We start from the raw sequence: 27,132 nt of genomic DNA, 5'->3' as shown, positions 1-27,132 counted from the left end.
AAAAGTGAGGTGGCTCCTTTCTCGTAGTAACACAAAGCCTTCCTTTCTGGTCCTCGTGTGTTTGAGATTGCAGTTATAGAAGATAGCAATTGGCAGTTGAATTTATTAGCTGCTTTGAAAACAAAAAACAGTGTTTGGTAGTATTATAAGGCCTTTTCAGATAATAAAAGCAGTGATGTTTCACAACAATGATTCTGGACCAGTGATCAGGAGGAGAACACTTTGCTCCTGCAAAGTTAATCATCAAACCTCCCCACCTGGCAGGTCACAGACAGGAGCATGTTGAACAGACCTCCTGCATGCACCCGTGCGCACAGGTAAAACGGCATTAAGAGTGTGTAAAAGCCATTTATGCTTTGGCATTCAAACTGGGAACCTTTCCCTATAAGGAAGGTGTGTGCTGAAATGCTTCTGCGAAGACTTAGGCTATTAAAATAAAAAATATCAATCATCAGTAGCCTTTATAGTATTTTTCATTCCTTTTATAGCCATGCAGCAGGCATGAGTGGGAATCGTGGGTATTGTTTTTAATGCAAACCTTACATCCATAGGGGGATACAGTGTGTATTTTTTTTTTTAATGAAATTTTTCTGAAAAGTACTGAGGCAAACATTTTGTAAAGCTAGAGTGATGATTATGGACAGTTAATTTGTGATGCTTACGACTTCTTAATAGCTTATTTCTAAAAACTGCCAACATTTCACTTCCTGTAGCCTGCCATCCAACGCGTATATTTGGTACAGCACCCTTGCACAATGCGTGCTTACTGAGCAGCTGCAACTTTTGAGACTCCCTAGGCTGAAGAGTTCACGTTCAGGCTTTGACAGCGATAGCAAACTCTGGGATGCATGTCTAAATCAGTTAACTTCAGGATCCTCTCCCAGTCTCTCAATGCACAAAGTCATTTTTTCCTTTCAATAACTTTATCGGGTGACACGCACAATGTTGCCTTTTGCAACAAGGCATGCTGAGTACCAAAGGATGGCTTTTTTAATAACCTGACCTCGCTCGTGGGTGCAGACTCTTGCATCACCACTTTGAGTAAAAGGCTTTTGCAAACAAAGCCTGTCACAGGTAATTACAGGAAAGGTCAGTTTGCCATCTTCCCTTTTGAGAGCAACATGTGCTTAAACCACAAGAGCTACATATAAAAGATGGTGAGTGATCTTTGGTCATTATTTCTGATGAGTAAGTGTCATGTCACTGGGTCGCTGTTTTCTACGGGGGCTGGCAGCTTGGAAAAACCCATGTCACCTTGTGTCATCAGCACCAGCTCTTAAGTCGGGCTTTTTAAGTTTCTGCTCAAGTGGGCTTTCAGTGGTGCTTTTGTGGCAGAGACCAAATGTTGCCTGGGATGGGGCAGATAGCTTGCAAACAATTCTAACAAGGATGAGTATTGAAGGTATATCAAGAAATGAAAGAGGTCAGATGATGAAGCGCTTCCAGATTATGCTCAGCAAGCCTGAGAGGGGATGTATTATTTAAATTGGGTCTTCTGCATTTACCCATGGTAGTAGTGACAAAGCTTGTGGTGAAGGCAGCTCTGTCCTGAGTAAAGGGGAGGGGTTGTCACACACTAGTTGTGCAAGAACTTCAACTAGACTGCTGCTGATGCTCTTGCAAGTGTCTGGTGATTGCGGCTTGCTTCTGGGTCCCAAAATAAACAGATCGATGTTCCTCTGTCTTCTCCAGGTTCTCCGCGGAGGGGCCAGTCAGCGTCCTTTGACCCCAAATCAGAACCAGCAGGGACAGCAGACTGATCCGCTGGTGGCTGCTGCAGCCGTCAATTCTGCTCTTGCCTTTGGACAAGGGCTGGCAGCGGGGATGCCAGGTAGGGGCTCCGAGGGAGCTGCAATTTCTCCAGTGCCCAAGGAGATCTAAGAAAATTATATCTTGTGTCTCTGCATGGTGTCACATTTGGCTGGCATTCAGCAGTGGGGTTTTTTTTTTTATTGTTTTCTGGTTTAATCTGTGGGTATAGAAGACACTTTTGAGAGGCTGTTAGATGGTGAACCTAACTACCTATGCAGCATTTAAGTTAAATCAAGGTTTAGGTCCCCGTTCCACAGATGAAAACAAATGTCATCAACTGTATTGCTGTATGGGTGCATTAGTTGCTTGCATACTCAAAAGAATTGATGGCCCCTATTGGAAGTTGCTTTCAGTTTTTTCTGTGGATCATGCTAGCTTATGTGATCTTTATTTTAAAACCTCAGAGGTATCTTAGTCCCATTCATTAGCCTTGTCTTTCTATCCCTGCCAGGTGCTTGACTTTAACAGGATAAGGACTTCCCCTTCATAATTTCTTCCAGGCAAATACTAGTGGCTTAAAAACAAGAAAAGAAAATGGATAAAAGGAAGCAGGGTTTTATTGTAATTTGTAGTTCTACAAGAGAGAAGCTACTGTATGAATTTTAGCTCTGATCCATGAGGCTGTGTGGTACAAATGCTTTTGACATTCAGTTATACAGAATATTATTGTAATGGCAAAGGGCAAACGTAAGTATTTCTCTGAATAATGTGCAAGTATGTCCCACTGGTCAAATATAAGATAACAGGATTATTTCGACCCCAGGTCTCCTCACTGGAAGTGTCACATGGTTGTTACACAGGGTTTTTCTATTATTTAAGAAGAATGTTGCTGTATTAAGTTACAGAATGAACTATAACATGCATGTTTCCAAGCAGTCTGCAAATTTCCTTAAATATGCATTATTGGGGGCTTGGATGTTATATTTGCAAAGCAAATAATCACAGAAAGCATTCTGTTTGTGACCCCACCTTGGAGAACCATGCACTTTTTCTTCAAAGTTTTATTTAACTGTACAATTACATAGCAAGGTACCTAAATAGCTATATACTACTGAAAGTCTTTTGCTTTGTGTATCACCAACATATTTGATTTACGAGTTTTTATTTATGTATGTTAAAGTATGCTTTATGATACATACCTTCAAAAATGCATAACTTTAAGTTCCATGTCTTGTTGGCATGTGTGTGCACATTGAACAACTTCAGCATACAGTGGGAGAGTTGGAAGTGCAGTGTGTTCACATATATGAAAAGTCTCAGCACATGTCATACAAAAGTGCTATTTCTTTTTCCTTATAAGTATTTTAAGACCTTTTTTTTTAATCCACATAACTGAATTTACACAGAGGGCAATGCTAGTGTAGTAGTTTGGGGGGGAGGGGAAATGCCTTCTCTACCTGAAAGTCTTACCAGTGTCAAGTCGTAGACTGTTAATACAGATTTTTTTTTTCCAGGAGAAGCAGAACTATTGTTGCTTTTTCTTTTTCCATTCAGATTATCCTTTAAAAATCCTTTTGCACTGTGCTTGTCTGAAGACAATTGATCTGCCATGTGTTGTGTTGCTTGTTACCTTACCTGTGCACCTGTAATTTGCCTCTTCAGGTTACCCAGTGCTGGCTCCTGCTGCTTACTATGACCAAACAGGTGCTCTAGTGGTGAATGCAGGGGCCAGGAATGGGCTGGGGGCCCCTGTCCGTCTGGTAGCCCCAGCTCCAGTCATTATCAGCTCCTCCGCCGCGCAAGCAGGTGAGTCCCCAGGCCGTCAAGTGAAAATTGGCTCTATCCCTGGCAGAGGGTGGAACTGAAATCCTCCAGGCTTTGCTGGCAATGATGACACACTTGCCCTCACTGAGATCCATTGCGGGGATTGTTGTTGAGAACATCCTCTGTGCTCACTGTGGGCTGAGCCTCCAGAACAGCCTCAGAGGTAGCGTCGCATAAACTCTATTAATAATTTTGCAGAGTTTCATGACAGTTATTTAAATTTGTCTGCTGGCATCTAGTTTCCCACGTAATAAAAGAGTTTAGCCTGTGTTGAATTCCCAAATGATCACCTTGCGTAAAATGTTACGTGCCTGGCCTTTGCCATGAGTTGTTTCGAGTTTTATTAGGGTTCTTTGGGAGTTCAAGGCTTCAAAAGGATTTTTTTCAGCCAGAATCTGTGCGTGTAAGCAGTCTTTGCCAGTGTTAGTAACAGATTACGAAATGGGCCTTTTAATTGTTTCCTTGTAGCTCTTGTTTATTTTGCTTTTTCTTTTACTTTGGAACTGGCTGAAAAACAAAAGTACTTGGTTTTGATGTTTTTAGCACCGCAGGATTGTGTTTCGTGTGCTAAAGGACAATTTTGCATATTTCAAAACTTGTGTTTCTTAATTGGATATTGCTAAGTGTGTGGCTGTATTGATTTGAATCTTAGATCTTGGGAGAAAGGGAACACTTTTCTGTGTTTCATCTATGTAATACAAGCAGCAGTAATAGTAACTAGGCGATGTTGGTATTCAGTGGCTCTGTGCAAGACTTCTGGAGCTCAGATACAAAGTCAAGAGACTTTATGCAGAGTTTGATGCGAAAGGGAGATTTTCATCCTGAGAGGAAAGAAAAAAAATCTATAGTAAATAAAAGGATCCTGCTAAGTTTTAACTTCCAAAACGGCTACAAAAATGAATTTTTTCAGTCTATGCTTCCAATTACTTTCTCTTCAGCGGTTGCAGCAGCTGCAGCTTCAGCCAATGGTGCAGCGGGTGGCCTGGCAGGAACAACAAACGGACCGTTTCGCCCTCTAGGAACTCAGCAGCCCCAGCCCCAGCCCCAGCAGCAGCCCACCAACAACTTGGCATCCAGCTCGTTTTACGGCAACAACTCTCTCAGCAGCAATTCCCAGAGCAGCTCACTCTTTTCTCAGGGCTCTGCCCAGCCTGCCAACACTTCCCTGGGATTCGGAAGCAGCAGCTCTCTTGGTGCCACGCTGGGGTCTGCGCTGGGAGGATTTGGGACAGCAGGTAAGAACAGCAGCTTCTTCATGGGGAAAAAGGAGAGAAGCAGATAGCTCCCAATGCAGCTAGTTGGCCTGCGAGCCGCTGGAGCTGGCGCTGGTGCACCAAGCTGCTGAGCCCTCCTTTTCATCCATTTGAGGTTAAATGGAAATTTTCCTTTAGGGACTACTTTGGCTTTCAAAATCTGCAGTGCTTTCTGGTGAAAATTCTTGTAGTAGATGATATAATTAGAAGTACCGAAGTAGTGAATTTGTTTTGTAATACGTATTATCAGGTGTCCCCTTGTTGATACGGTTTAAATTTTTAAACAGCTTTGGATTTCCTTGCCTTTACCTGCATGTGCTTGGTGGAGATACTGGACTAACAGGAACTGGGTCCAGGGTGGTATCCATCCATGTGCTCTTACCACAGAATAATGGCTGAGTAACTTCATGATTTTAAAATAGCTGATCTGAGGTGGTTTCCATGTTTTATTCTGGGAATTGTTTCTATTGTACACCAAAAAAAGTCACTTATTGTGCTTGCAAGAAATGCTATGTACATGGTTTGTTTTGATTTGTTTGTCAGGTGGTTGGAGACAAAGATCTCTTTTCGGAATAAAACCAAATCAGAAAGATGTCTGTGGGTTGGGGTTTTCTTCCTTGGGTTTGGGTTTTTTTGAAGTAGAACAATTGTTTTAATTACTGCTTAGTCTCAGAGGTAGTAATTATGTCCTGAACTTTCCTGCTTTCATCAGCATGAAGGGCAAGTTAAAACATGCCTTTTGAACCTGCTTCATCAGAAAAGACTGAGGGGCATACTGTCACTGCATCAAATCACAGTTTTATATAAAAGTTATTCTAAAAATTTTTCTTAAACCCAGTCTGAGAATTTGAACCATCTTGGATTCAGGTGAACACAGCATTTGCTCCTTTCATTTCAGTTTGTTTAACTAATTGAATTCAATTAATAGTTTGCTCAGTGCCAAGATGCACAGACTTGTTTGCCCTCAATCAATGAATAAAAATGTGAGGCTGTTGCTTCTAGAACTTCTGTGCAGTCATGAAAAATGATTAGTTCATTACAGTTAACAATTTCGCTATTTATTAAACTAGATTTTAATACAAAATTGATTTTTTTTTTCCTCAAGTTGACAGTGCATTTAAAGAGTTCGTATTTGAGTATCAAGACAACTCTTTGAAAATATGTTGGGTTTATGTGTTAAATTGAATTCTGATTTCTATCTCAATAAAGCTTGGTGCAAACAGCAGCTGTTTTCTAATATAATGGAAGGTGAGCACAAGGATTTCAAGTAAATGTACACGAAGCTGTACATGCTCTTAAGTAAACATGAATAGATAAAATCTCATGTTGGATTTGTTTTAGCTCTAATGGCCAAAGAATAAATACGAGGCAATGCTTGTAGGGCAATCTAATATCTTCTGTTAGACTAAGTGATATGCTTAGGGGAAAAGAGCTTTGAAGTGTGCAAACCTTCTTCTGAAGGTTCAGAAGCAAAGCGCAAGTGTTTGTGTCCAAAAGCCAATGAGTTCACTTCATTTCATTCTGTCACTTCCCTTAGGTAGATTTTTATCTTCTTGATCTTTCTACTTGTAGAGTTTTGGAGCTGTATTTCTCAGTGTGTTCTATTGGTACAAAACCTACAAAACTATACATGCAAAGACAGGATTCAATCTAATTTTTTAAATCAAGGATTTCTGCTTGATCATTAACAACGTGGTTTTAATTAATGCATTTCATTTAGGCACATGCAACACCCTTAGGAAAACAACAGCCTGGTGCAATGCAGTTGTTAATAGGTGCCGTTGTACTGGCTCTCCAGCTATCCAGTTGTCTCAGGCAGCTTGTTGACATCACCCAATTATACTCTCTTCCTCTTTACAGTTGCTAACTCCAACACGGGCAGTGGCTCCCGCCGAGACTCCCTTACAGGGAGCAGTGACCTGTACAAGAGGACATCCAGCAGTTTGACACCTATAGGACACAGTTTTTATAATGGCCTTGGCTTTTCCTCCTCTCCTGGACCTGTGGGAATGCCTCTGCCCAGCCAAGGACCTGGCCACTCTCAGACTCCACCGCCTTCCTTATCTTCACATGGATCATCTTCAAGTTTAAACCTGGGTAAGAGCCACGATGCCACTGTCCTGGCACTGCAGGTTACTGCTCTGCTGTCCCTTGGTGCAGAGATGTAAACACCCCACTGCTGGGTAGGTGAGGTACCTGCTGCCTGGTTGCTGCTCTTACGCCTGTGGCAGGGTCCCTGCTTTTGCAGAAAAAGTAGGTGAAACGCTGAAGCAGGAGTTGTAGCGCCTATGTTACATGTTTGTCTCTTGCAGTAGCTCAGCTGTTAAACAGGAAAGTTTATGTATTGCCTCCTTGTTTCCTCATCTCTACATTACAGATAACAACATTTCCAAGTGTTTGAAAAACAAACTGGCTTTCTTGCGCAGACCTTGGTAACAGCACCAATTGTTATCCTTGAATAAAATAAATATGTAGGGCTGATCCTTAAACTTGTCAAATGTTTTAAAATAGCCATTAAGTTTTCAATAATAAATTAATGAGCTTAGAATACAGTTTCATCTTTTAACCAAAATATGCAATGTTATCTGGAGCAGTACTTAGCTTTTAGCTGAGGATTTTGTGAGTTTGCTTTTGAAATTTTCCCATCAATGTGGCCTTATCAAAAGCGCATTAGTGCATGGGAGAGGCTTTCTTAATCTTGGTAAGATACATTACTTTATGCAAACTACATCTTCTGGAAGAGCTTCTCGTTAACCCAGAGCTCTTACATATAATAAAGTAAATCTTTAAAATAAATAAAGCAAATACTAAATAATAACGCAGTTCTCATCTGAACTTCCTGAAGTGTTCATTTCCAGGCCTCATAAAGAAACAAGATAGGTTATTCGTTGCATCTGCACCAGATAATTTAGTATTTGCTTAAAAAATCACCTTGTTTTGGTTCTGTCACATCTCTGTCTGGATTTAGCAAAACTTTTGGTTATCAGAACATTTTCCATACATATACACACACTCATCAAATACTATATTGATCATGTTTATTACATGCATGTGTGATAAATTTGATGCTGGCTAAAGGTTAGCATGGAATAGTAATAAATATGGTTTTTTTAGATCAAGTTTAGATTTACCATCTTTCCTTGTTCAGAGCTTTAATAGAATTCAAAGGGTTTTTAACTTTATTTATGCAGCTGTACAGTCCTTAAGCTGACAGTTAAATAGCTACAATAAATTAGTGCTGAAGACTAACCAGATTCCAAATCTGGCACTAAAAAAAGTCTGTTGCCCCTGCAGGCAAACAAAAGAATGAATCTTAAAAACTGGATCAGAGAAAGGTTAATCTGTTTGAGAACAAACTCTGGAAAGAAAGTGGAGTTACCATTTACATAAATGGTAACCCAGAGCAGTTAGCATGGGTCTTCCCATCTTGACAAAATATTCCTCTCCTTGTAGCCAGGTTTCCTCTGTGGCTGACTCTGCTTGGTACACACAAAAAAATAATCTCATGTAGAATAGCTCTGCATTTGTGTGGTTTTCGCCTTGAAATCTGTAAAAGATAATTTTATTTTTTAAAGTTTCTCTTTCACCTGTAATGGTAGACAGTGTTAAATGTAGCTGTAGTTTCCTTTAGTTGTAAAATAAGATTTAATATTATAAAAACAGCACAGGCATTGTTTTTCCTTATAAGAAGCTTGAGGGTGATTCCTTTTCTATTTGGAGTGATATCAGAAGTGGTTTGTGATAAAAAGGATGAGGAGTATTTGTAAATATCTAAAAATGAAAGGACAGATGGGAACACCCAAATGTATTGTTTGTAAAAAGGGCAATTAGAGCAGTTGGGTTTAGAACCACGTCCTATCACTGTGTTACATGGAGGAAGATAACCTGGGACAGTCACTTCAAGTAACTTTGATTTCAGGGTTATGTAAAGACCTAAGAAGTTGGCATTAAATCTGACATGCAATCAGCAAATCTATGGTTAAACGCAGTGTAGGTTGTGGGTTTGCCTTTGTCATGTCTCATGGATGCGCAAGTCAATCATTTGTTGGGTTGGTGATGTGTGCAAAGATTCAGCTCTGGCTCTTCAGGCCTTCTGAAAGCTCATAGCTGTGAAAAATGGTGTGTATTTATCAAGCTAGGGTTTTTTCTGGTGTTGTAAAGTGACCTTGTAAAACGTCTGGGCAATCACGAATACCTGAAATAACCATGCAGCCAGTTCTTACGAAAAGAGCTACTGGAGGAGGAAGGCTGAGCTAAATGCATGCTTTAAACTCAAAGGTGTATGCAACATATGCAACTGTGCATAGCTAGGTTAAAGCAACTGTAAATAAATATGCACTTTTGGGTGCTAAAGGCAACATGTGCCCTCTTCTTCCCCACTATTGATCAAAATTATAGAATTATAAATTGCTAAATACATTTTTTTAAATTATAAAATTTTATTTTGGCCAGGTTATGCTTCACCTTGGTTCATGTAGTCCCACAACCAGTTTTTGCCAGCCCTTGTGTATGTAGCTAGCATGGTCAATAGGAACACTTACCATGCTGCACCCTGGGGCTGAATGTGTCCGGCTCTGGGTTTTCCCAGTTTGGAATGGGGATCAGGATTTGCAGCAGATAACATTAAAATAATTAGTTATGATATTCTTGCAGGAGCTGCTTGGGAGAGAGCTGTCCCATACTGTAGTCAGCCTGTAATTTAAAAGGCAGGATTGGTGTGAGGAAGCTGATACACGCATGTGGGAATTAAATTTATTAGAGATTTTGGGGGAAAACTGGCTGGGGAGTTGATAACCAGTTAGCTGTGACCGACTGGGAGGGCTGTAGGGCTGTGTCTCCCTGGGTGGCTGGGTGGCACACCCCAGCAGCAGGCTGCACGGGGTGACAGGTTGGGACAGTGATGCTGGCGGGGGTGTCTCCGGGCTGGCTGGCTCCTGCCCTTCCCAGCCCTGGGGAGGGAGCATGGGGTCCCCTCGGCTGGGCGGGTGCTGCCTGGCGCCTCTGCACTTAGCCCTTCGTAGGGGAGAGCAGCAGGGACGTCTTCTCTGCCTGCTTTCTCACAGAGCCATCTTTTCATCTTCCTTTTTCTTCCCTATTGTTCTGGTATTTCTCATACTGGGAACTCCTGCGTTGCAGAGCAATTTGAGGGCCTTATAAAAGTCCCCTGGAAGCTTGCTTAAGAAGTGCTTTGTTTTCAGACAGCAGCCTTTGTGTTTCTTCCCCTGTTTTCTTTTTGACTCATCCTTTCATTGTCCCTCCCCCCCCCCCCCCCATCAGTAATTCTTTCAGGTTAACATCTGTCTCAAGTGTCCCAGCAAGCACTGAGAAGATGACTTACCATTTCAAAATAGGAAACGCTCAGTTGTTATGGCTGTGGCGTGAGTCCGAGTAACGTGTCCGCCTTGGAATCCCCAGGATACAGTCTGTGCACTTTGTCCTCCCTGGATGCAGATTTTTCCTGACATATCCCAGACACTTTTAAGAAAACATGGTTGGTATGTTCAGAGACAGAATCACACTACAGCTATCACTTTTCATACAACCTCCATGTACTGTATACAGTGCTGGTTTGCTGTCATATATCAATGCAGGGTGCATTGGATGGACAGCATGGTGTTAGCACGATAGGATGTTTCCACAGGGTTTGTAGACCCCCCTTTTGAAGTTTGTTCTGGCTGAGGATGCAGAACTGATTGGTGCCAACATCTTGCAGGACTCCTGTCCCTTCTTTGGGGTTTTTGCCCCCTTTGTTCTACTCTAGTGTCCCTAAGAGCTTCAGGAGCTTCCAGCCTGTGTGTGTTGCTCTTGAACAAGGAGCTGTTTCATTGTAGTTATTGGTAAGATCCCACCGAAGCACTCACATGGCAAGTCCAGGATAAGAAGAGAATCAGGCCCAGTTAGCATGGTGTTACGAAAGGCAGGTCCTGCTTGACCAACCTGATCTCCTTCTATGACCAGGTGACCCGCCTAGTGGATGAGGGAAAGGCTGTGGATGTTATCTTCCTTGACTTCAGCAAGGCCTTTGACACTGTCTCTCATGGCATACTCCTTGAGAAACTGGCGTCTTGTGGCCTGAATGGGTGCACTCTTCACTGGGTGAAAAACTGGCTGGATGGACGAGCCCAGAGGGTTGTGGTGAATGGGGTGAAATCCAGTTGGCGGTGGGTCACAAGTGGTGTTCCCCAGGGCTCGGTGTTGGGCCCTGTTCTGTTTAATATCTTTATTGATGATTTGGATGAGGGGATCGAGTGCACCCTCAGCAAGTTTGCAGACGACACCAAGTTGGGAGGCAGGGTCGATCTGCTGGAGGGTAGGGAGGCTCTACAAAGAGATCTGGACAGGCTGGATCGATGGGCTGAGGCCAGTTGTATGAAGTTCAACAAGGCCAAGTGCCGGGTCCTGCACTTCAGTCACGGCAACCCCATGCAGCGCTACAGGCTTGGGGAAGAGTGGCTGGAAAGCTGCCTGGCAGAGAAAGACCTGGGGGTGCTGGTTAACAGCTGGCTGAATATGAGCCAGCAGTGTGCCCAGGTGGCCAAGAAGGCCAGTCGCATCCTAGCCTGTATCAGAAATAGTGTGGCCAGCAGGAACAGGGAGGTGGTTGTTCCCCTGTACTCGGCACTGGTGAGGCCGCACCTCGAGTCCTGTGTTCAGTTTTGGGCCCCTCACTACAGGAAAGACATTGAGTTGCTGGAGTGTGTTCAGAGGAGGGCAACCAAGTTGGTGAGGAGCATGGAGCACAAGTCTTATGAGGAGCGGTTGAGGGAACCGGGGCTGTTTAGTCTAGAAAAGAGGAGGCTGAGGGGAGACCTTATCGCTCTCTACAACTACCTGAAGGGGGGTTCTAGTGAGGTGGGTGTTGGTCTCTTCTGTCAGGTGGCTGGAGATAGGACAAGAGGAAATGGCCTCAAGTTGAGGCAAGGGAGATTTAGGTTAGATATTAGGAAAAATTTTTTTACTGAGAGGGTTGTCAAACATTGGAATGGGCTGCCCAGGGAAGTGGTTGAGTCACCATCCCTGGCGATATTCAAAAATCGAGTGGACAGGGTACTTCAGGACATGGTTTAGTGGGCATGGTTAATGGTTGGACTCAATGATCTTGAAGGTCTTTTCCAACCTAAATGATTCTATGATTCTATGAAGTCTGGGATCTGGCAAAGTCACTGTATTCCCAGCCACACATTGGCATAAAGGAGCTTGAGATGTTCCAATGTTTCTGACCTTTGGTGTTTGACAGGTGGGTTTCAGAAGCGCTTGCTTGATTTAGGAAACCTGTTCCCCACGGTCTCTTAATTCCCAGTATGATGTTGAACATCATGAGGAGACCTGCAGACAGCATCTCCAGAAGAAAGAGAGACAAGTAGAAAACTGGAGTAATTTGTCGTTTATTTTGAATCTCTAAAAAGATCAGAAGGTTTTTCTCAGAAAACCTCTAACAGAGACTTTTTCTGCACAAACTGTGCTTTCCCTCTTAACTAAAGAGATAAGGCAGAGGTGATAACAGCTAAACCCTTTCCTCTTACAGCCATTCGTAGATGATCAGGAACTAGTTTTCCACTTCAGCGTGTTACTGGTATGACTCTTACTTGCTCCAGGCTTTCAAAAAACAAGTGGTAATTCTGAGCTCTTTGAATGCCATGGAAAACATCAGTACACCGTTGCTCAGCTTGTCACTGTTGGGTTTCCTTTACCTGAGAGGTGATTAACTGTTCCTTTGAACATGCTGGTCCTTCCAGCAGTAAGGAATATCACTTGGTCACTTTTCAGACTTCTTGCTCAATTAAGAAGTTAGGTAGGTAGAGAAGATGATGGCTGCACCGTTGGCAAGGCAGCATAAAAAAAGAGATGTGAACAAGAAGCTCTCAAGTCTCCTCGAGAAAGCAGAGCTTTGGCATCAGCTCTGGAGAAGTCAGAACACGTTTGCCCAGCTCAGAGAAAGGGGAACTTAATTAGGCCATTATCAGATACTTAATTCTGATACAGTGTTTCCTGCATGGGAGCTTCCTTCAGGTATTGATGGCAGAGGAGTGCAGTTCACTCAGCTCTTTTTTTATTTTATTTAATTTTTTTTTTTCTAGACACTGTCATGGGCACAACTGCCAGGAGGTGGTCTGTTCTCTCTGCAGACAGCCCTACCAGTGTTTGCCTTGCAGGTCTTCCCTCCTGTGCAAAGACTTCTTGTAGCTTTTTTTTTTCCAGGTGGTTTGCCTTCTCTGCCTCATGTTGGTCTTTCAGGTGGCAGGTTCCCATGTGATAAGAATATTTTTCTTGGGAGGACTTTGTCCCACCCAGGAAAAACCGTACTCACTCAAGGCATCTTGCGGTCTTTGACCAGCAGAGGGATCCCAAGCCCTGCAAGAAAGGGAAGAATCCTATGCCATAGCTCTGAAGCAAATTTTGAAAAATTATGGGCAAGGAAACAGCGTTTAAAGGTTTTAAGTTGGTTCCTATCGGCACTTGCAGTTTACTAACTATATGATGAATCATTACCTATTCCTCATATACCTGTTACTGGCTAACTCAGCGGCTGTCTTAAATATGGGTGAAAATCTTTAGGGCATTTGTGAAAGCACAGGATTTTTTGAAGTATTTATTTATTTATTGTTTTTAATTTATTGTTATTTACCTGTATTTAATAGTGATTTTTATGGCTTTTATACCCAAACTTTTTATACTTGCTTCTTGCTTCCTTTTTCTTATCTAATTTCATCTTAATTCTGTCCCCCACCCCCAGTATGCTTCTTTCAAATCAATCTTTCACACAGCAGCAGGATAGGTGAAAAAAAACCCGAGGATGGAGGATAAGGTAATTAGAAACCGCAAATTAGCCAAAAGCTGCAAGTGGTGGGATTAACATTTGTCTGTTTTAGACAGTTTCAATGCAGAGCAAGGAACAGAAGTTGTTACAGTCTTTTCTTAGCTGAACTCTATAGCTGTTCCTAACTTAATGTAATGGTGCCATGCTAAGGAATGATGCTTGAACATGTCCCCATATAAATTATCTTGTGGGCAGTTGATTTAGCTTAGTTGAGAACACTTCCCAGCTGAACCAATGTCAGAAACCCATCTCGGTGGAAAAGGAGTATATAGAAGTAAAATGGCATGCACATGTTGTAAATGAATCCCCTGGCCACTTTATTTCATCTCGTGGAATGCCCTTGTTTTTATGACTTGCAGGAGGGCTCACAAATGGGAGTGGCCGTTACATCTCTGCTGCTCCTGGAGCTGAAGCCAAGTACCGCAGTGCAAGCAGTGCCTCCAGCCTCTTCAGCCCCAGCAGTACGCTCTTCCCTTCATCTCGCTTGCGCTATGGGATGTCTGATGTTATGCCCTCTGGCCGAAGCAGGCTGCTTGAAGACTTTCGCAATAACCGGTACCCTAATTTACAGCTGAGGGAGATTGCTGGGCACATCATGGAGTTCTCCCAAGATCAGCATGGTTCCAGGTGGGATTAAAAACCTTGTGCTATGGGAAGCTCTTAGGACACCATCATTTGCAATTTGCATCACATCCCGAAGCAAAGAGGCAGAACAGGGAAAAGGAGGTGTGAAAAGACAAGTAGTGTAACACTCTGACCCTTCATTTTAAAGATTGTTTGGGTACAAATGCTGATAGCAGGAGTTCCTCCTCTAAAGAAGAGCTTGTTTGCTTTGTAATTTGCTTGCTAGTCCCACTGGTGTAGCTTTAATGCATTTTAAAGAGCTGTCTGGACACGAGACCTTGCTGTATTACTCTATTGAGATCTGCTTTGGTTGGCATGAGGAGATTTTTGGGGTACTGACAATGATGTGTGGCCACGGACCTCATGGCTGTGACCACCCCGAGGTTTCAGATTGCTGGATAGGGCACCTGTGTTTTAAAGATTTGTTTTGCAAGAGCTTAGTATATGAGGCTTTGGAAAGGATTTGTATTAACAAATGTGTTAAGGGCATATGTGCCAGCGACATCACACCAGTCCTATTTTTCAGGTTTATTCAGCTGAAACTGGAGCGTGCTACCCCAGCAGAACGTCAGCTTGTGTTCAACGAGATCCTCCAGGCAGCTTATCAGTTGATGGTCGATGTATTTGGAAATTACGTCATCCAGAAGTTCTTTGAAGTAAGTCTGCATTCCCCTGCAAGTCTTACTCGGATGTCTGCTGTCCTGAGGTATTGGACAAGCTTGTAGAAACCCTGGTATATGGCTAAAACGGTGGATATCTGTCAACACTGATGTCATCTCCTCCCCACAGGCTGTTGCATCATTCCTGTTGGGGTGACTGAGGTGTGGGACTCATAAAGATTCACCTGAAAAGTAACACTTTGCTTTGAGGTGCAAAAGGTGTAGGAATAAATAGCAGCATATCCAGGAGATGTAGGTCCAACAAGACTTTTCAAGGATGCTGTGCTGAGCTGCCAGAGAAACTTTTCCAGTGAACAGCATCTGCTGGAAGAAAGTGTTGTTTTTTCATACCAGGAGGTTGGGCAAACACCCATGTCTCCTTCTTGAAACTGGTCTGTTCCTTCTCCACCAAGCCTTTGTGGTTCTTCTGTCCAGTGATTTTTATATCAACCCTGTCAAGGGTTAGTGAACTGGCACATGTCACCCTGGTGGCTCCAGCACCTTTGACTCTGGAGTTAGTTTCACATGTCAGGCACGTCTGAGACACAGAACAGACATCTGGCTTGTGTCTGTTCACATCCATTGAGGTGTGGTTGGTATTTTCTTTTCAGTAGGCAGAGTGTTTCTTGTTTAACAGTTTGGTGTGACAGCGTGGGAGGGCTGCTGTGCTGCTTGGCCACCTGAGGGTTTTGTGCTTGTAGTGAATGGTTTTCATCTTCCCAGTTTGGCAGCCTGGAACAGAAGTTAGCCTTGGCAGAACGTATCCGTGGGCATGTTTTGTCCCTGGCTCTGCAGATGTACGGCTGTAGGGTGATCCAGAAGGCCCTTGAGTTTATTCCCCCAGACCAGCAGGTAATTGTAAGTTTCAATTTTAACTTTCTTCTTGATGTTTAACGTTCCTTGCCGTTTGGTGACCTGAACTGCGACCTTCTGTTCCTCTTGTGGCTGGTGTTCTTTTGGTTTGGTTTATGGCATGTTTGTTACATTTCATGTGCATGATAAAAGTGCGTGATGCTGTTCTTGGGTCTCGTTGTCATCTCCTTGTTCCACTTAACTGGTATTGGTGTTGGTTCTCTGTTAATTCCCCGAAATCAGATTATGTATGTAGGGGAAACTGAGAATGATGGTGAATTAGAAGACATTTTAAAATCCCTTGAAAGAAGCAGAGCCAGAGTTTTGCCTTTAACGTTCACTGAGATACCACTGCTTTGATATGTGGGTCAATATTCTGCTTTCCTGCAGTGAGATGTATGAGGAGCTCCTAGTTCCTGTTGAGCTAGGCCTGGCATTGGAGAGATGTGGATGATAGCCAGAGTGCCACTCAAAGCTCATTAATAAAGCAGTTCCTCTAGGGTTTTATGAACAATGAATTAAGATGGAAAATACGCTCAGCAAGCTAACTAATAAAGATGTTAGGAATCATAATACAAGAAACTCAATGTAGGTTATTAAATTAAAAAGCTGAAAGAGGCTTTAGGAATGCTCATTCCCTTTAGGTTGAGCCTGAGCTAAGCTGTTGCCTTAGTGTGTTAGCAGGGTGGTGCCCAAGCTCCCGCACTGCTGGTCCGAGGATTTACTAATTGTCTTCCTCCAGAATGGTATTTTTGAGTACTCTGTGCTCCTGAAATGCCTGGGTTTGTATCAGTTGCAAAACTGAACTCATCCAGTTTCGTAGTATCGTTAAATTCCCCAAAACTGTCATTCTCTGTTTTCTGACTGTGAAGCTTTTAGCCTGCACGTGTGGTACATTAGTTATATCTAAACTTTATCTGCTCGGATTCCTTAATTATCATGCAGTATTACCTTGCCTATGTAAAATACTAGCAAGTTCTAATCCCAGTGCTGACCCCATTTTAGCAACATATGAAGCTGATACTGGAAAAGTTAGTGAAGTTTGGGAATTTTAGATTTCTTTCTCTTTGAGGGGAGCAGAGGAGGAAATGGGGGATGCCTAGTTAAGTTGTGGATCAGTAAAATTTCTTAAATTTGCATACTTCTAAGAGGACACATGTTTAATGAAGGAGTGCTTTGTTTTAATTTCGTAACAGTATTTTTCTTGGTGGTTTCTGTAGCACAGCAAGCTTCATCTCAGCACTTGGCCACTGGAAAACTTCCAGTTTGAAATACATTGGTGCATCCTTCATACCTTTCATATTCTTGACCACATTTAGCAATGAAAACTTTGCATTTATCAGCCATGAATCCTGGTGGTGCTTTCTGTTTGTCCTTCTCTCCTCCTAATAGAATGAGATGGTACGGGAGTTGGATGGCCATGTCCTGAAGTGCGTGAAAGACCAGAATGGTAATCATGTGGTGCAGAAGTGTATTGAGTGTGTGCAGCCTCAGTCCCTGCAGTTTATCATTGATGCATTTAAGGGACAGGTAAGTCCTTGACCAAGATACTGACTCATTCTTTATGTTCTTATATGTTGCTCTGAATAGCATGAGAGTGGCTGTAACTTCTTCAACTTTTTTGAATTTTAAATTTTAGCAAGCATCAGTTGAAAGGTCTGTGCAGCAGCATTAGGGAGCCTAGAAACTCTTTGGTCATATCTTTTACCATTTCTGTGCAGGTATATCACAGTAAAGCTTCCTTGTGAAAATCTGTTTTCCTGGAACATCAAGTATTTTTTGACTGATGGAGGGGAAAACAAGTCTCTCGCTAGTCTATCTTCATAGTAAAGGTGGTGAGCAGAGTTTTGTGATGGGTATAGTAAACTTTCATTATGATCCCTGTCTGTGAGGATGGCTTAGAGGACTGCTGTTTCCCAAAGGTCTCAGACCAGGGGTAAACCATGAGTTTAATCTAGAAAAGGGCAGTTACTTGTGCTTCATTCTCCTAGTTTTTTTCTTGGTATCTTCTCCTGAACTGATGTCCTGGATATTAATTGTGTAGCTGGCTTTATTCTGCCAGCATGTCTTATTCTGCGTGTAGTCAGCTTGTCTTCCATTACAAAAGCACTGGTTTGGGCGTTTCCAACTTCAACTTAATTGGCTTTGGAGGGGAACTTTGAAGCATTGAGGGATTTGCCACAGGGGTGTGAGGATAGCCTGGGGTTATTATAGCAGGAACCAGGCTTCATTAGTTTGGCTGCTCCTGGAACAGCTGTGAAAGTGGGGCTTTGTTTGGCTATGTCAAAACAAGCAGGATTCTAGCTGGCCAAGAAACTGGCTCAGCAGATTTGCTGGTTAGAGTTTAGCTTTGGACCTTCCACTAGGGAGTTAGGCAAGGCAGAAATACCTCTGGGAACTTCGTTGATGGCACTGACATTTCTTTGACCAGCTGTCCCAGTTTCATCAACTTTCATATGGAAGATTACACTTACTGCTTCAAGACTATTTTTCGGCAGTTAATTGTACTTCAAGTCCTGTTTTCCTGCACAGTTTACTCAATAGTTATTAAAATTTTGTAGACTGTCAATTTAACTTCAGTGCTTGGATTTGCTACTTTTGTTAATTTTAAGCAACCAAATAGGACTTTGTGCTTTAGACAGAAAACTGTGCAGCACTAATAAAATGTGTCATGTTCTTACCAACAGATTTGGTAATCCGTTAGAAATGAGAAAGAAGGTTCTTTGTTGTCACTTCTCCTAAGCACAGTTAAGGCTTTTAAACAAATCCAAATAGTTGAGGAAAATCCTTTGCTGAGCACTTTTAACCTTTCTGGTTCATACCATTTCTTACATAGCTTAAAATACGTAGCTGGCAAACAGTATGCTGGATTTATTCTTCTGAAACAGTGTTTTAACACAGCTTCTAATAATGATTGGTTGTCCCCGTGTTCTTTTTATTAATCAAGAGGCTTTACCATTTGTTTTCCTGTTTCATGAATGGGGAAGTTGAAGCACAGGGTAGGGTTGTGATGTGCCTGTGATCACCCAGTTAGTCCTGTGGCAGTGGGGAACAGATGTTTCCAGTTTCAGTTTATGCTATCTGGAGCTGCCCTGCTGCAAGCTGGCATTACCTACCATGCCTGTGAAAAAAACCGCCATGTGTTTATTTAATTCCGAAAGGTTTCTAGGAATAACAAAGACTAACAGATGTGTTGCTGCCTGTGCTTGCCTGTCTTTGTTGAACGCAGGTTTTTGCATTGTCTACACATCCATATGGCTGTCGTGTAATCCAGAGGATCCTCGAGCACTGTCTTCCTGAGCAGACCCTTCCCATCTTGGAGGAACTTCACCAACACACCGAGCAGCTTGTTCAGGTCAGTGTGGGAAGGGGGAGTGCAAGTGCTGCGAGATGTTTCTCAGTTACTGCTTTGTATCGGGAGGAAAGCTCCTGGCAGCCTATTTGGGACTGCAGCTGTAGTGCTGCTGGGGTGATGTGAACACAGGAGCTCTGTTCCTGATGAGAAATGGGAAGGAACACGGCAGATAAGAAATGTATCACCACTAATTGTTTTGGCTATGTGCAAATATCCAGCAGGTATCAAAGTTGTAGTTACTTTCCTTTTTGAAAAGGATCTTAAGTATTGAGTGGGTGCGTGTCCTAATGCTTCACTCCAGAAGTTACAGTGCAGGTAAGACCTAAAGGGAGTTGATGGGAAAAGCTGATTACTTCTAGGAAAAAAAAGTGCCAAGTAATTGGGGTTCTTAAAATGTGGTTGTTTTATGCACACCCCCTTCCTGGCTGCCTTTCTTCTTTCTCGCAGTCCTTCTGAGAACTTGTTTTACTAGCATTCTGGTGTTGGGGCACAATGGATATAACAGCAAATGAACCCTGTCCTATATGCTCACCTATTTAGCGCATGGAAGGTGGGAAGAGGTTGGGCATGGAGGCAAGGCATTGGGTCATGCCTCTGGTATTTTGAACTGGGAAAATAGATATCTTGTGATCTGAATATACACACATTCAGAATATGAACATGCATAAGGACAGTCTTCTGTAGCTAGAACCATGACACAGCCCTCCAGGACATGTGATTTTGTATGTCTGAACCTGGAGAAAGCAAAGAAAGTTGAAAGAAGCAGAGATTGACGTTTCATGTTCAAGGACATTGTTTTGAATTTTACAATTGGTACAAAGATGCAGCATTTTACCTCCTGGTAAAACTCTAGAATGCACGTTTTTGTAGAAGTAGAAAGTATTTACATGATTTGTACAATAGCTATTTTAATTAGTGTTTAGTTCAAGTTTATAAGTCTTAATGCACATTGGGAACTAGTTTGATATTAATGGTTCCTGTCCACATTTTGTCACACACTTCTGCTGTCTCTCAAACAGGATCAGTATGGGAACTATGTTATCCAGCATGTACTAGAACATGGTCGGCCTGAGGATAAGAGCAAGATTGTAGCAGAAATTAGAGGCAACGTGCTCGTGTTGAGTCAACATAAATTTGCTAGGTATGAATTTGTTCCTTGAAGTCTCCACGCCCTGTGGGAGCATGGACACGTGCTAGAGTTGCAGAAGAGTTAAGGGTGGGGTGTAGGCAGGTGAAAGGAGGTGAAAATAACTTTTTGCTTAACAACAGAAGGCTATTTATAACTGCTTGTAAAGTGGGATGAGTGACTGGCAAGGTAAGTTTAACTTGTGAAGGAGGATGAAGATGTGGAAGAGTAGCTCTCGTCCAAGTTCCTGAACCTTGACCAAGAGTTTTTGTGTGTGTTGTGGGGTTTTTTTTTCATTTTGTTTTGGTGTTTTTTTTAAGTGGTCACTATCCCTCGGATAATAACATGCCGTAAGAGCGTTTCACCGCGCCTGGGATGCTGTGTCAAGCCATAAGGGAATTTGGGAAATCAGTGTAGCAACAATTCTTTTTCATCCTACTTTTCAGAGAAGAATCTGGGCTTTTTATATGCTAAGTCTTGTGGTCCTTTTTGAGACACATGCATAATGATATTCTCTTAAGGGAAGCTGCAGCAGTCTGAGGTTGTTAGTCCAGATGCTACAGAGCTACTCATAGGTAGAAGCAAAATCCAGGTACCTTAGTGGATGTCAAGGCACAGTAATACTTCCCACATTTGCAGATTCTTTTTTGTGTGTGTTTCTAGGCATTTGAACATGAAGGCTGAGCTCTTCAAAGGCTCAGTGTCACCCCCTTTTTATGATTAGTAAAATGGTGCTTTAATACTTATGGACACAAGGGAGGTGTAACATTAACAAGAATTAGAAGAGTGTGATCTTAATGTTGTTATTTCAGATTCAACCTCCCTGACTTGCCTTGCACTTTTTTCCTAAACTTCTTTCCAGATGGAGCGTTAATTAGTGTAGGATATCCCCTGAGCTGAGCACTAGTTGTGGCAAATCACTTGGTGATTTCATGATTCAGTCAGGGATACGGAAGATAAGACTAGCAAAACTCTTCATCCCCTTTCATATATCCTATTTAACTTGGCTCTCCGGAGAGCAGAGACTAGTCATCTAATATATTCAGGAATTTTGGAAGTTCTCTGCCTTTGCTAAGATCTTTTCGTTCCTGAGTAAGCATTTCCCTGTTGTTCTAACCTTGGACCTCTCTTCCTGTTGAGCTCCAGTACTGAGAAAACCAAACAAAGAACAACTCATCAGCTTCTCTAATAGGCACGTTATGAGAACAGACACTGATCTCAAATATAGCATTGTTGCAGAGTTGCACAAATTTGGGTGAAATAAAACCTGAACTGGTCCTTTACCCAAATTCCCACTCAGATCCCAAGTTCCTTGGACTGCTCTTCTGTTTCACGTTGCTGAACTTCTGTGCCAGCACATATGTCTCTCCCAAATGGTCTGCTCTTGCTAGATGCATAAGAGATCTCCTTGGGGTTGAATGAAAAGCCCAGTAGATATGTTGTGTGCTCACAGATTGTCCTTCTTTTATTGTTACAGCAACGTGGTGGAGAAATGTGTTACTCATGCCTCCCGTACGGAGCGTGCCATGTTGATCGATGAGGTGTGCACTATGAATGATGGCCCTCACAGTGCCTTATACACCATGATGAAAGATCAGTACGCCAACTACGTGGTACAGAAGATGATCGATGTGGCAGAACCAGCTCAGCGGAAGATTGTCATGCACAAGGTAAGCAGCTGCTGTCGATTGATAAGGATATAAGGCTTGTGACTGCCACACTGGTTGCGGAGAGAAAATAAGGCTGAGATGATTGCTTTTGCCATTAGAATTTCCTAACAATGGAGGTATTTCAAAGTTGCGTATTTCAGTAGTAGCTGAAATATGAAAATGTGAAATAACAAGATGCCATTTAGACTTAAAACTAGCTGGTTGCTTATAGCAATCTCTTCTGACCTAGTAACCTAGTTCTGCATTTGTGGTGTAGCAAATGCTGTTAAAAACCACCAAGACTTACTGCAGCAGTGCCATTGGGTTGGTGCCTTGCGAGGGTCCTCTGAAGGTCTGGCAATGATGACACACTTGCCCTCACTGAGAACAGTGTTCGCTGATGAGAGCAGTTTAATGCGCTCAGTGGAGCCGAGCCAGACCTCCATACACCTGAAGCCCGGGTGTAGACCTGCTGGTTGCTTTTCTGAGGGCTGCTAACGCTGCCTTGTCACTTCACATCCCTGCTTTACAGCCCTGATCAGGACAGTCAGGTTGGCTGGTAACACCGCGCTAACAGGGCATGTTGCTGTAGCGTCTGAGCCTGGAGCCATTAATCAAATTCTCTGTTTCTCAGTTTTGAGTACGGTTTTGATGAGAGACTTCCACGGTTTAGCATTATGCTGCAGCATTTGCATGCGTAACAGTTTCAGGACTTAATATTTGTCAAAAATGAAGACATTTTGGAATTAAATATGCATTAAATATGCATTGCTGCCAGTCCTGCCTTCCAAGGCTATATGCCTGCTGCCCCATGGGCAGGAAGCTCTAAAAATCAGGTGATGTCTTCATTTTTCTGCTTTTAAAGGTCACGTTTGAGGGTCTTTATAATTGTAATGAATGGAAAAAAATATGCTTTTACATGTGTAGTGGAACTGAGATTATTTTCTTCAGTCACATGTTTTGGAGTCTGTTACTTTGTGAAAAATAACCAGCTACAGCTAGACCTCTTATTAGAAATAAAATACTAACACTGACTTGGAAAACCCCATATTTAGTTATTTTTAAGAGAAACTGTGAAGAGTGTCAGGTATTCAAATCCCAGTGAAATCAAGTGTATTTAAGAATCCTTGAGTAAAATGGACCAAGTGATTTTTCTGTAAAAAGAAGTGGGTATTATCTGTGTAAGGGAGAAGATTTTTACCTACATGAGGCCGTTGATCAGTATGTAAACAACATACATGCAGCTGAAATGATCTTCGGGGAGGTTAATTCTCAGGTTTAAGAATCATTCAGAGTAGTTCTTTTAAACCAAACTCTGTATTAGTACAAAAGAAATTACAAAGATAATTAAATAAAAATGTATGGCAAGGGATATACACAGTTTACTTGTAGCAGAATGACCTGTAGCTTTGCTAATCTATGTAGAGAGGTATATATTAAAAAAATATATATACCAGTGATTATGAAAAAAAATATATATACCAATGATCTTTACTGACATGTTCTTTTTCCTGTGAAGCAAAGTCTTTTGAATAAAATGCTAATTAGGTTATCAGTGTGGTTGTCAAAAATAGAACTGGGATGACAGCTAAATAGGACTGACTGAATATGAAGATTTCAGCTATGTTATCAAGCTGGTTGAAAGCCTGGGAAAATTGAATGTATTGACTGTTGCTTTTGGATTGTGAAAATTGCTATTAGTACAAACAAGCAGTTTGTGTTACTGTTAAAGACAGCAGTTTCATTTAAAAAAAAATAAAATATTGAAAAGTAATTTTAACAGTCAGTTCAAAAAAAAAAAAAAAAAGAAGTCTTAGAAATGAAGACGAACAAAGAGCAACTGTTGGACCTGCAGAGCTTTACCTCTCCTTAACCTCGGAGCAGCAGTCAGACCTTCTTGGAAATGGGATGTGGGGAGGGCCGAGGTGTCAATTTATGATTATTACAGGATGGGTCCTTGAAGTGAAATAGGAATTTAAACAGCTAGAGGCTGAGCTGATGAAATACGATGAGTTTGAGATGGATTTCCCATGGGAGTTTTATGGTCAGTCCTGGCTTAGGCAAGTAATGGTGATGTAGCCACTGGAGGAGCAGGGAGTGCTGTACATCATGGTCTGTGTATTTTCTCATCCTGTCTACAGCTTCCACTTGTAGAATGAAAAGTCCATTGTAATTGCGTTATTGAAGGAATGTGCTGGTGGTGTGGGATATTTCTCATCTAGTAATGAAAATGAATTGCTCTTATGCCTTGTTCCTCTGAAACTGTCCAGGAGAACTTCAGCAGCATAATGATGTTACTACAACCAAAACAGCTTTCTGTGTTTGGCTGCTCTGGCAGTAAAGGTGGTTTTAGCCTGGCTAGAGTAATTACAGTGGTGTTGGAAGTGACTTTTACTCTGAAGTAAAAGTGAGTGAGTGAAGTTTGCTTCCAGAGAGGTCTTTTCTGCTTAAAATAAATATTTTAATTGTCAGGTTCAGAAATTAAACTGCTGTTCAGCCCAGGAATACTGCTTGCCTCTCCCAGTAGCTCTTTCAAATATACTGCTGAAATTCATACCAGCCACTCTTTCAGGCTTTTAGCATTTTGAAGTTCAGCCTGTAGCCTGGAAGGAGGCAGAAGACCCTGCTCATGTTTAGGAACAGCTGCTCAGCCTCACTAGACCCTTCTGATGCCTTTACTGCCTTAGTGTGTTTGCCCTTGGGCTGGGGGCAGAGTGTCAGGGCACCCTTGGGAAGGTCGAGTACCCAGGGGTCCTGTCTTTCCACCCTCCTCTCTTGGGACAAAGCCTTATATCCGTCTACATGCTCAGATCTAACTGGATTCCAGTAATATGGCTCAAGACGATGCCACCTGCTTGACCAGAAGTTCCTCCTAAAAATAACATCAGTGACTTATGGAACGTTAACTTGATTCACAGTGATTGATGTGATTACAGTAAATGGCACTTCAATATTTCAGGCATTTTTGTGGTCTTCTGCTGCTGGCCAGCACTCTGACTGTTAGGTACCCAGAGCTCGCTCAGGTCTGATGTGGCCATAATTCGGGTTCCAAAGCTTCACTCACTCTTCTTTTATCTCCTAGATCCGGCCTCACATCGCTACCCTGCGTAAATACACCTATGGCAAACACATTTTGGCCAAGCTGGAGAAATACTACATGAAGAACGGGGTGGACCTAGGGCCCATCTGTGGACCCCCAAACGGTATCATTTGAGGCAGCAAACTGGGAAGGAGCTCACTGGCCATCCGGCATCTACAACCAGCAACCGACAATATTCCAGTATAGAAAATGTTTTATGGTTGCTAAACTGCTAAAAAAGAAAAAAGAAAAGCCTTTGTAAATTTCTTTAATTTTATTATGCATAACATGTACTAATTATTTTTTTTAATTAACTAATTGCCCTGCTGTTTTACTGGTGTATAGAATACTTGTACATAGGTATCAAATGTACATGGAAGGCCACATTTTTGTTCACTGTTGTATCTATATTCCAAATGTGGAAACTTTCAGGGTGGTTGGTTTGAAGAAAAAAAAAACAACAAAAAAAGTTTTTAATTCATCTGCCTTGCAGGCAACTTTTTTGCAAATACCTGTTTTTTCTCCTTTTAGTCAAAAGTCAGCAAGAAGTTTGAATTTTAGTTAAATGGCACAAAGGACGCATTTAACGCTGTTTATAAATATAAAAAAAAAATTCAACTTGCTAAAGCTTCAGTTTAAAAGAGGAATTAAGTTTTTGAAACTTTTTAATTGCTTTTTTTTTTTTTTTTAAGTATAACATGCTAAAGGAGGTAGCTTAGCTGTCGTTTTTGGGAAGAAAACGTACACACCCAGAAAGTTTTTAAAGCGAGGGAGTGGGGGGCAGGTGTACTTGTTTACTGCCTACTCAGTTTGTTCTGTTAACATTGAGAGACACAATTTGATTATTTAGCATGAAGAAAAAAAAAAATCCAACTCGGCTTTGGTCTTGCTTCTATAAATATATAGTGTATACTTGGTGTAGACTTTACATATATAAAAATTTGTAGTATTTTCTTGTTTTGATGTCTGATCTGTATCTATAATGTACCCTAGTAGTGGAACATACTTCTGACTGTACAATTGTACATTTGTAAACCTCTGTAATGTAAATGTGGAGAAGTTTGAATCGACATAAACCCGTTTTTTGGTAAGAAAAAAGAATTAGCAAAACCTGTGCATTTCAGTGTATATTCACACCTTTTATGGTCGTAGCATATAGTGTTGTATATTGTAAATTGTAATTTCAACCAGAAGTAAATTTTTTCTTTTGAAGGAAATGTTCTCTTTATACAGCCTAGTTAATGTTTAAAAAAAAAAAAATAAATGCTTGGTTTTATTTGTCACCTAGTTGAACAGTAGCGATCCTTTCTAAATGTTATACAAAAATGATTCAGTTCAAAATAGTGTTTTTTTGAATCTTAAAAAGTAATGTTTTGCTTATTTTGTGACAGTAAGAAACAAGAAGTGCAAAAGTACAGAATCCCCTAGTTTTCCTTACAATCAGAGTCCCTTTTCACCTTGTAAAGTGTGAATCACCTTCCCTTTTTGTACAGAAGATGAACTGTATTTTGCATTTTGTCTACTTGTAAGTGAATGTAACATACTGTCAATTTTCCTTGTTTGAATATAGAATTGTAACACTACACGGTGTACATTTACAGAGCCTTGTGTATATTTCCAATGAACTTTTTTGCAAGCACACTTGTAACCATATGTGTATAATTAACAAACCTGTGTATGCTTATGCCTTGGCGACTATTTTTTGTAACTCTTGTGTAGATTGTCTCTAAACAACGTGTGATCTTTATTTTGAAAAATACAGAACTTTGGAATCTGGCTTTGTGTTTACTTTGAACACCTTCAGAAGAGTGTGCCACCCCCACAACTTTTTCCCTCTCTTTTATTTAAGAGCAGCCTTCCTGCGTCAGCCGAGGGTGGCTGTGTCTGCTCTGAGCAGCAGGTGACACATGGAAAATGAAGCGCAGAGCAACCACGTATGTATCTCTGCATCCCACTGTTGCCATCCCTCCTCTGGGGGTCTGGGATTTTGGCTTCCCCCCGCCCCCCTTTGAGCACATCTAAACCTTTTCAGAGCCTGAACAAACTCATAGCACCCACAGCCTCTGTCCTCTGGCAGTGAGTTGGAGGTGAACAACCACCACGTGTGTCTCGGTCATTTTAAGCACTGCAGCTCTTGCAGA

General features: G+C 41.8%; 1 protein-coding gene and 1 non-coding gene across 11 annotated transcripts in view; both read left to right on the top strand.

Annotated features, from left to right (window-relative positions):
- PUM1 (pumilio RNA binding family member 1) overlaps positions 1-26,767 on the top strand; it is a 79,321-nt gene extending 52,554 nt beyond the window's left edge. For 6 of the 10 annotated variants that reach the window (XM_069803371.1, XM_069803374.1, XM_069803373.1 and 3 more), the window contains 12 exons: positions 1,693-1,831; positions 3,415-3,558; positions 4,515-4,811; positions 6,690-6,926; positions 14,007-14,274; positions 14,798-14,927; positions 15,654-15,788; positions 17,175-17,312; positions 19,012-19,137; positions 20,157-20,278; positions 21,741-21,933; positions 24,995-26,767. In XM_069803371.1, the coding sequence (XP_069659472.1) occupies positions 1,693-1,831; positions 3,415-3,558; positions 4,515-4,811; positions 6,690-6,926; positions 14,007-14,274; positions 14,798-14,927; positions 15,654-15,788; positions 17,175-17,312; positions 19,012-19,137; positions 20,157-20,278; positions 21,741-21,933; positions 24,995-25,126 (2,061 nt within the window). In that variant the 3' untranslated portion in view covers positions 25,127-26,767. The remainder of the gene's footprint in view (positions 1-1,692; positions 1,832-3,414; positions 3,559-4,514; positions 4,812-6,689; positions 6,927-14,006; positions 14,275-14,797; positions 14,928-15,653; positions 15,789-17,174; positions 17,313-19,011; positions 19,138-20,156; positions 20,279-21,740; positions 21,934-24,994) is intronic. The other 4 variants (XM_069803379.1, XM_069803375.1, XM_069803372.1 and 1 more) reach the window with 2 other exon arrangements.
- On the top strand, positions 22,266-22,351 carry LOC138689505 (small nucleolar RNA SNORD103/SNORD85). The gene has a single exon (XR_011328328.1). It is a non-coding gene; the product is annotated as a small nucleolar RNA SNORD103/SNORD85 (small nucleolar RNA).
- Positions 26,768-27,132: the final 365 nt, after the last annotated feature.

This window comes from Haliaeetus albicilla, chromosome 16 (assembly GCF_947461875.1).
Source record: "Haliaeetus albicilla chromosome 16, bHalAlb1.1, whole genome shotgun sequence".
NCBI classification, from domain to species: Eukaryota; Metazoa; Chordata; class Aves; order Accipitriformes; family Accipitridae; genus Haliaeetus; species Haliaeetus albicilla.
Note: the sequence above shows the minus strand (reverse complement) of the source record. Positions and strands in the feature narration are given on the sequence as shown.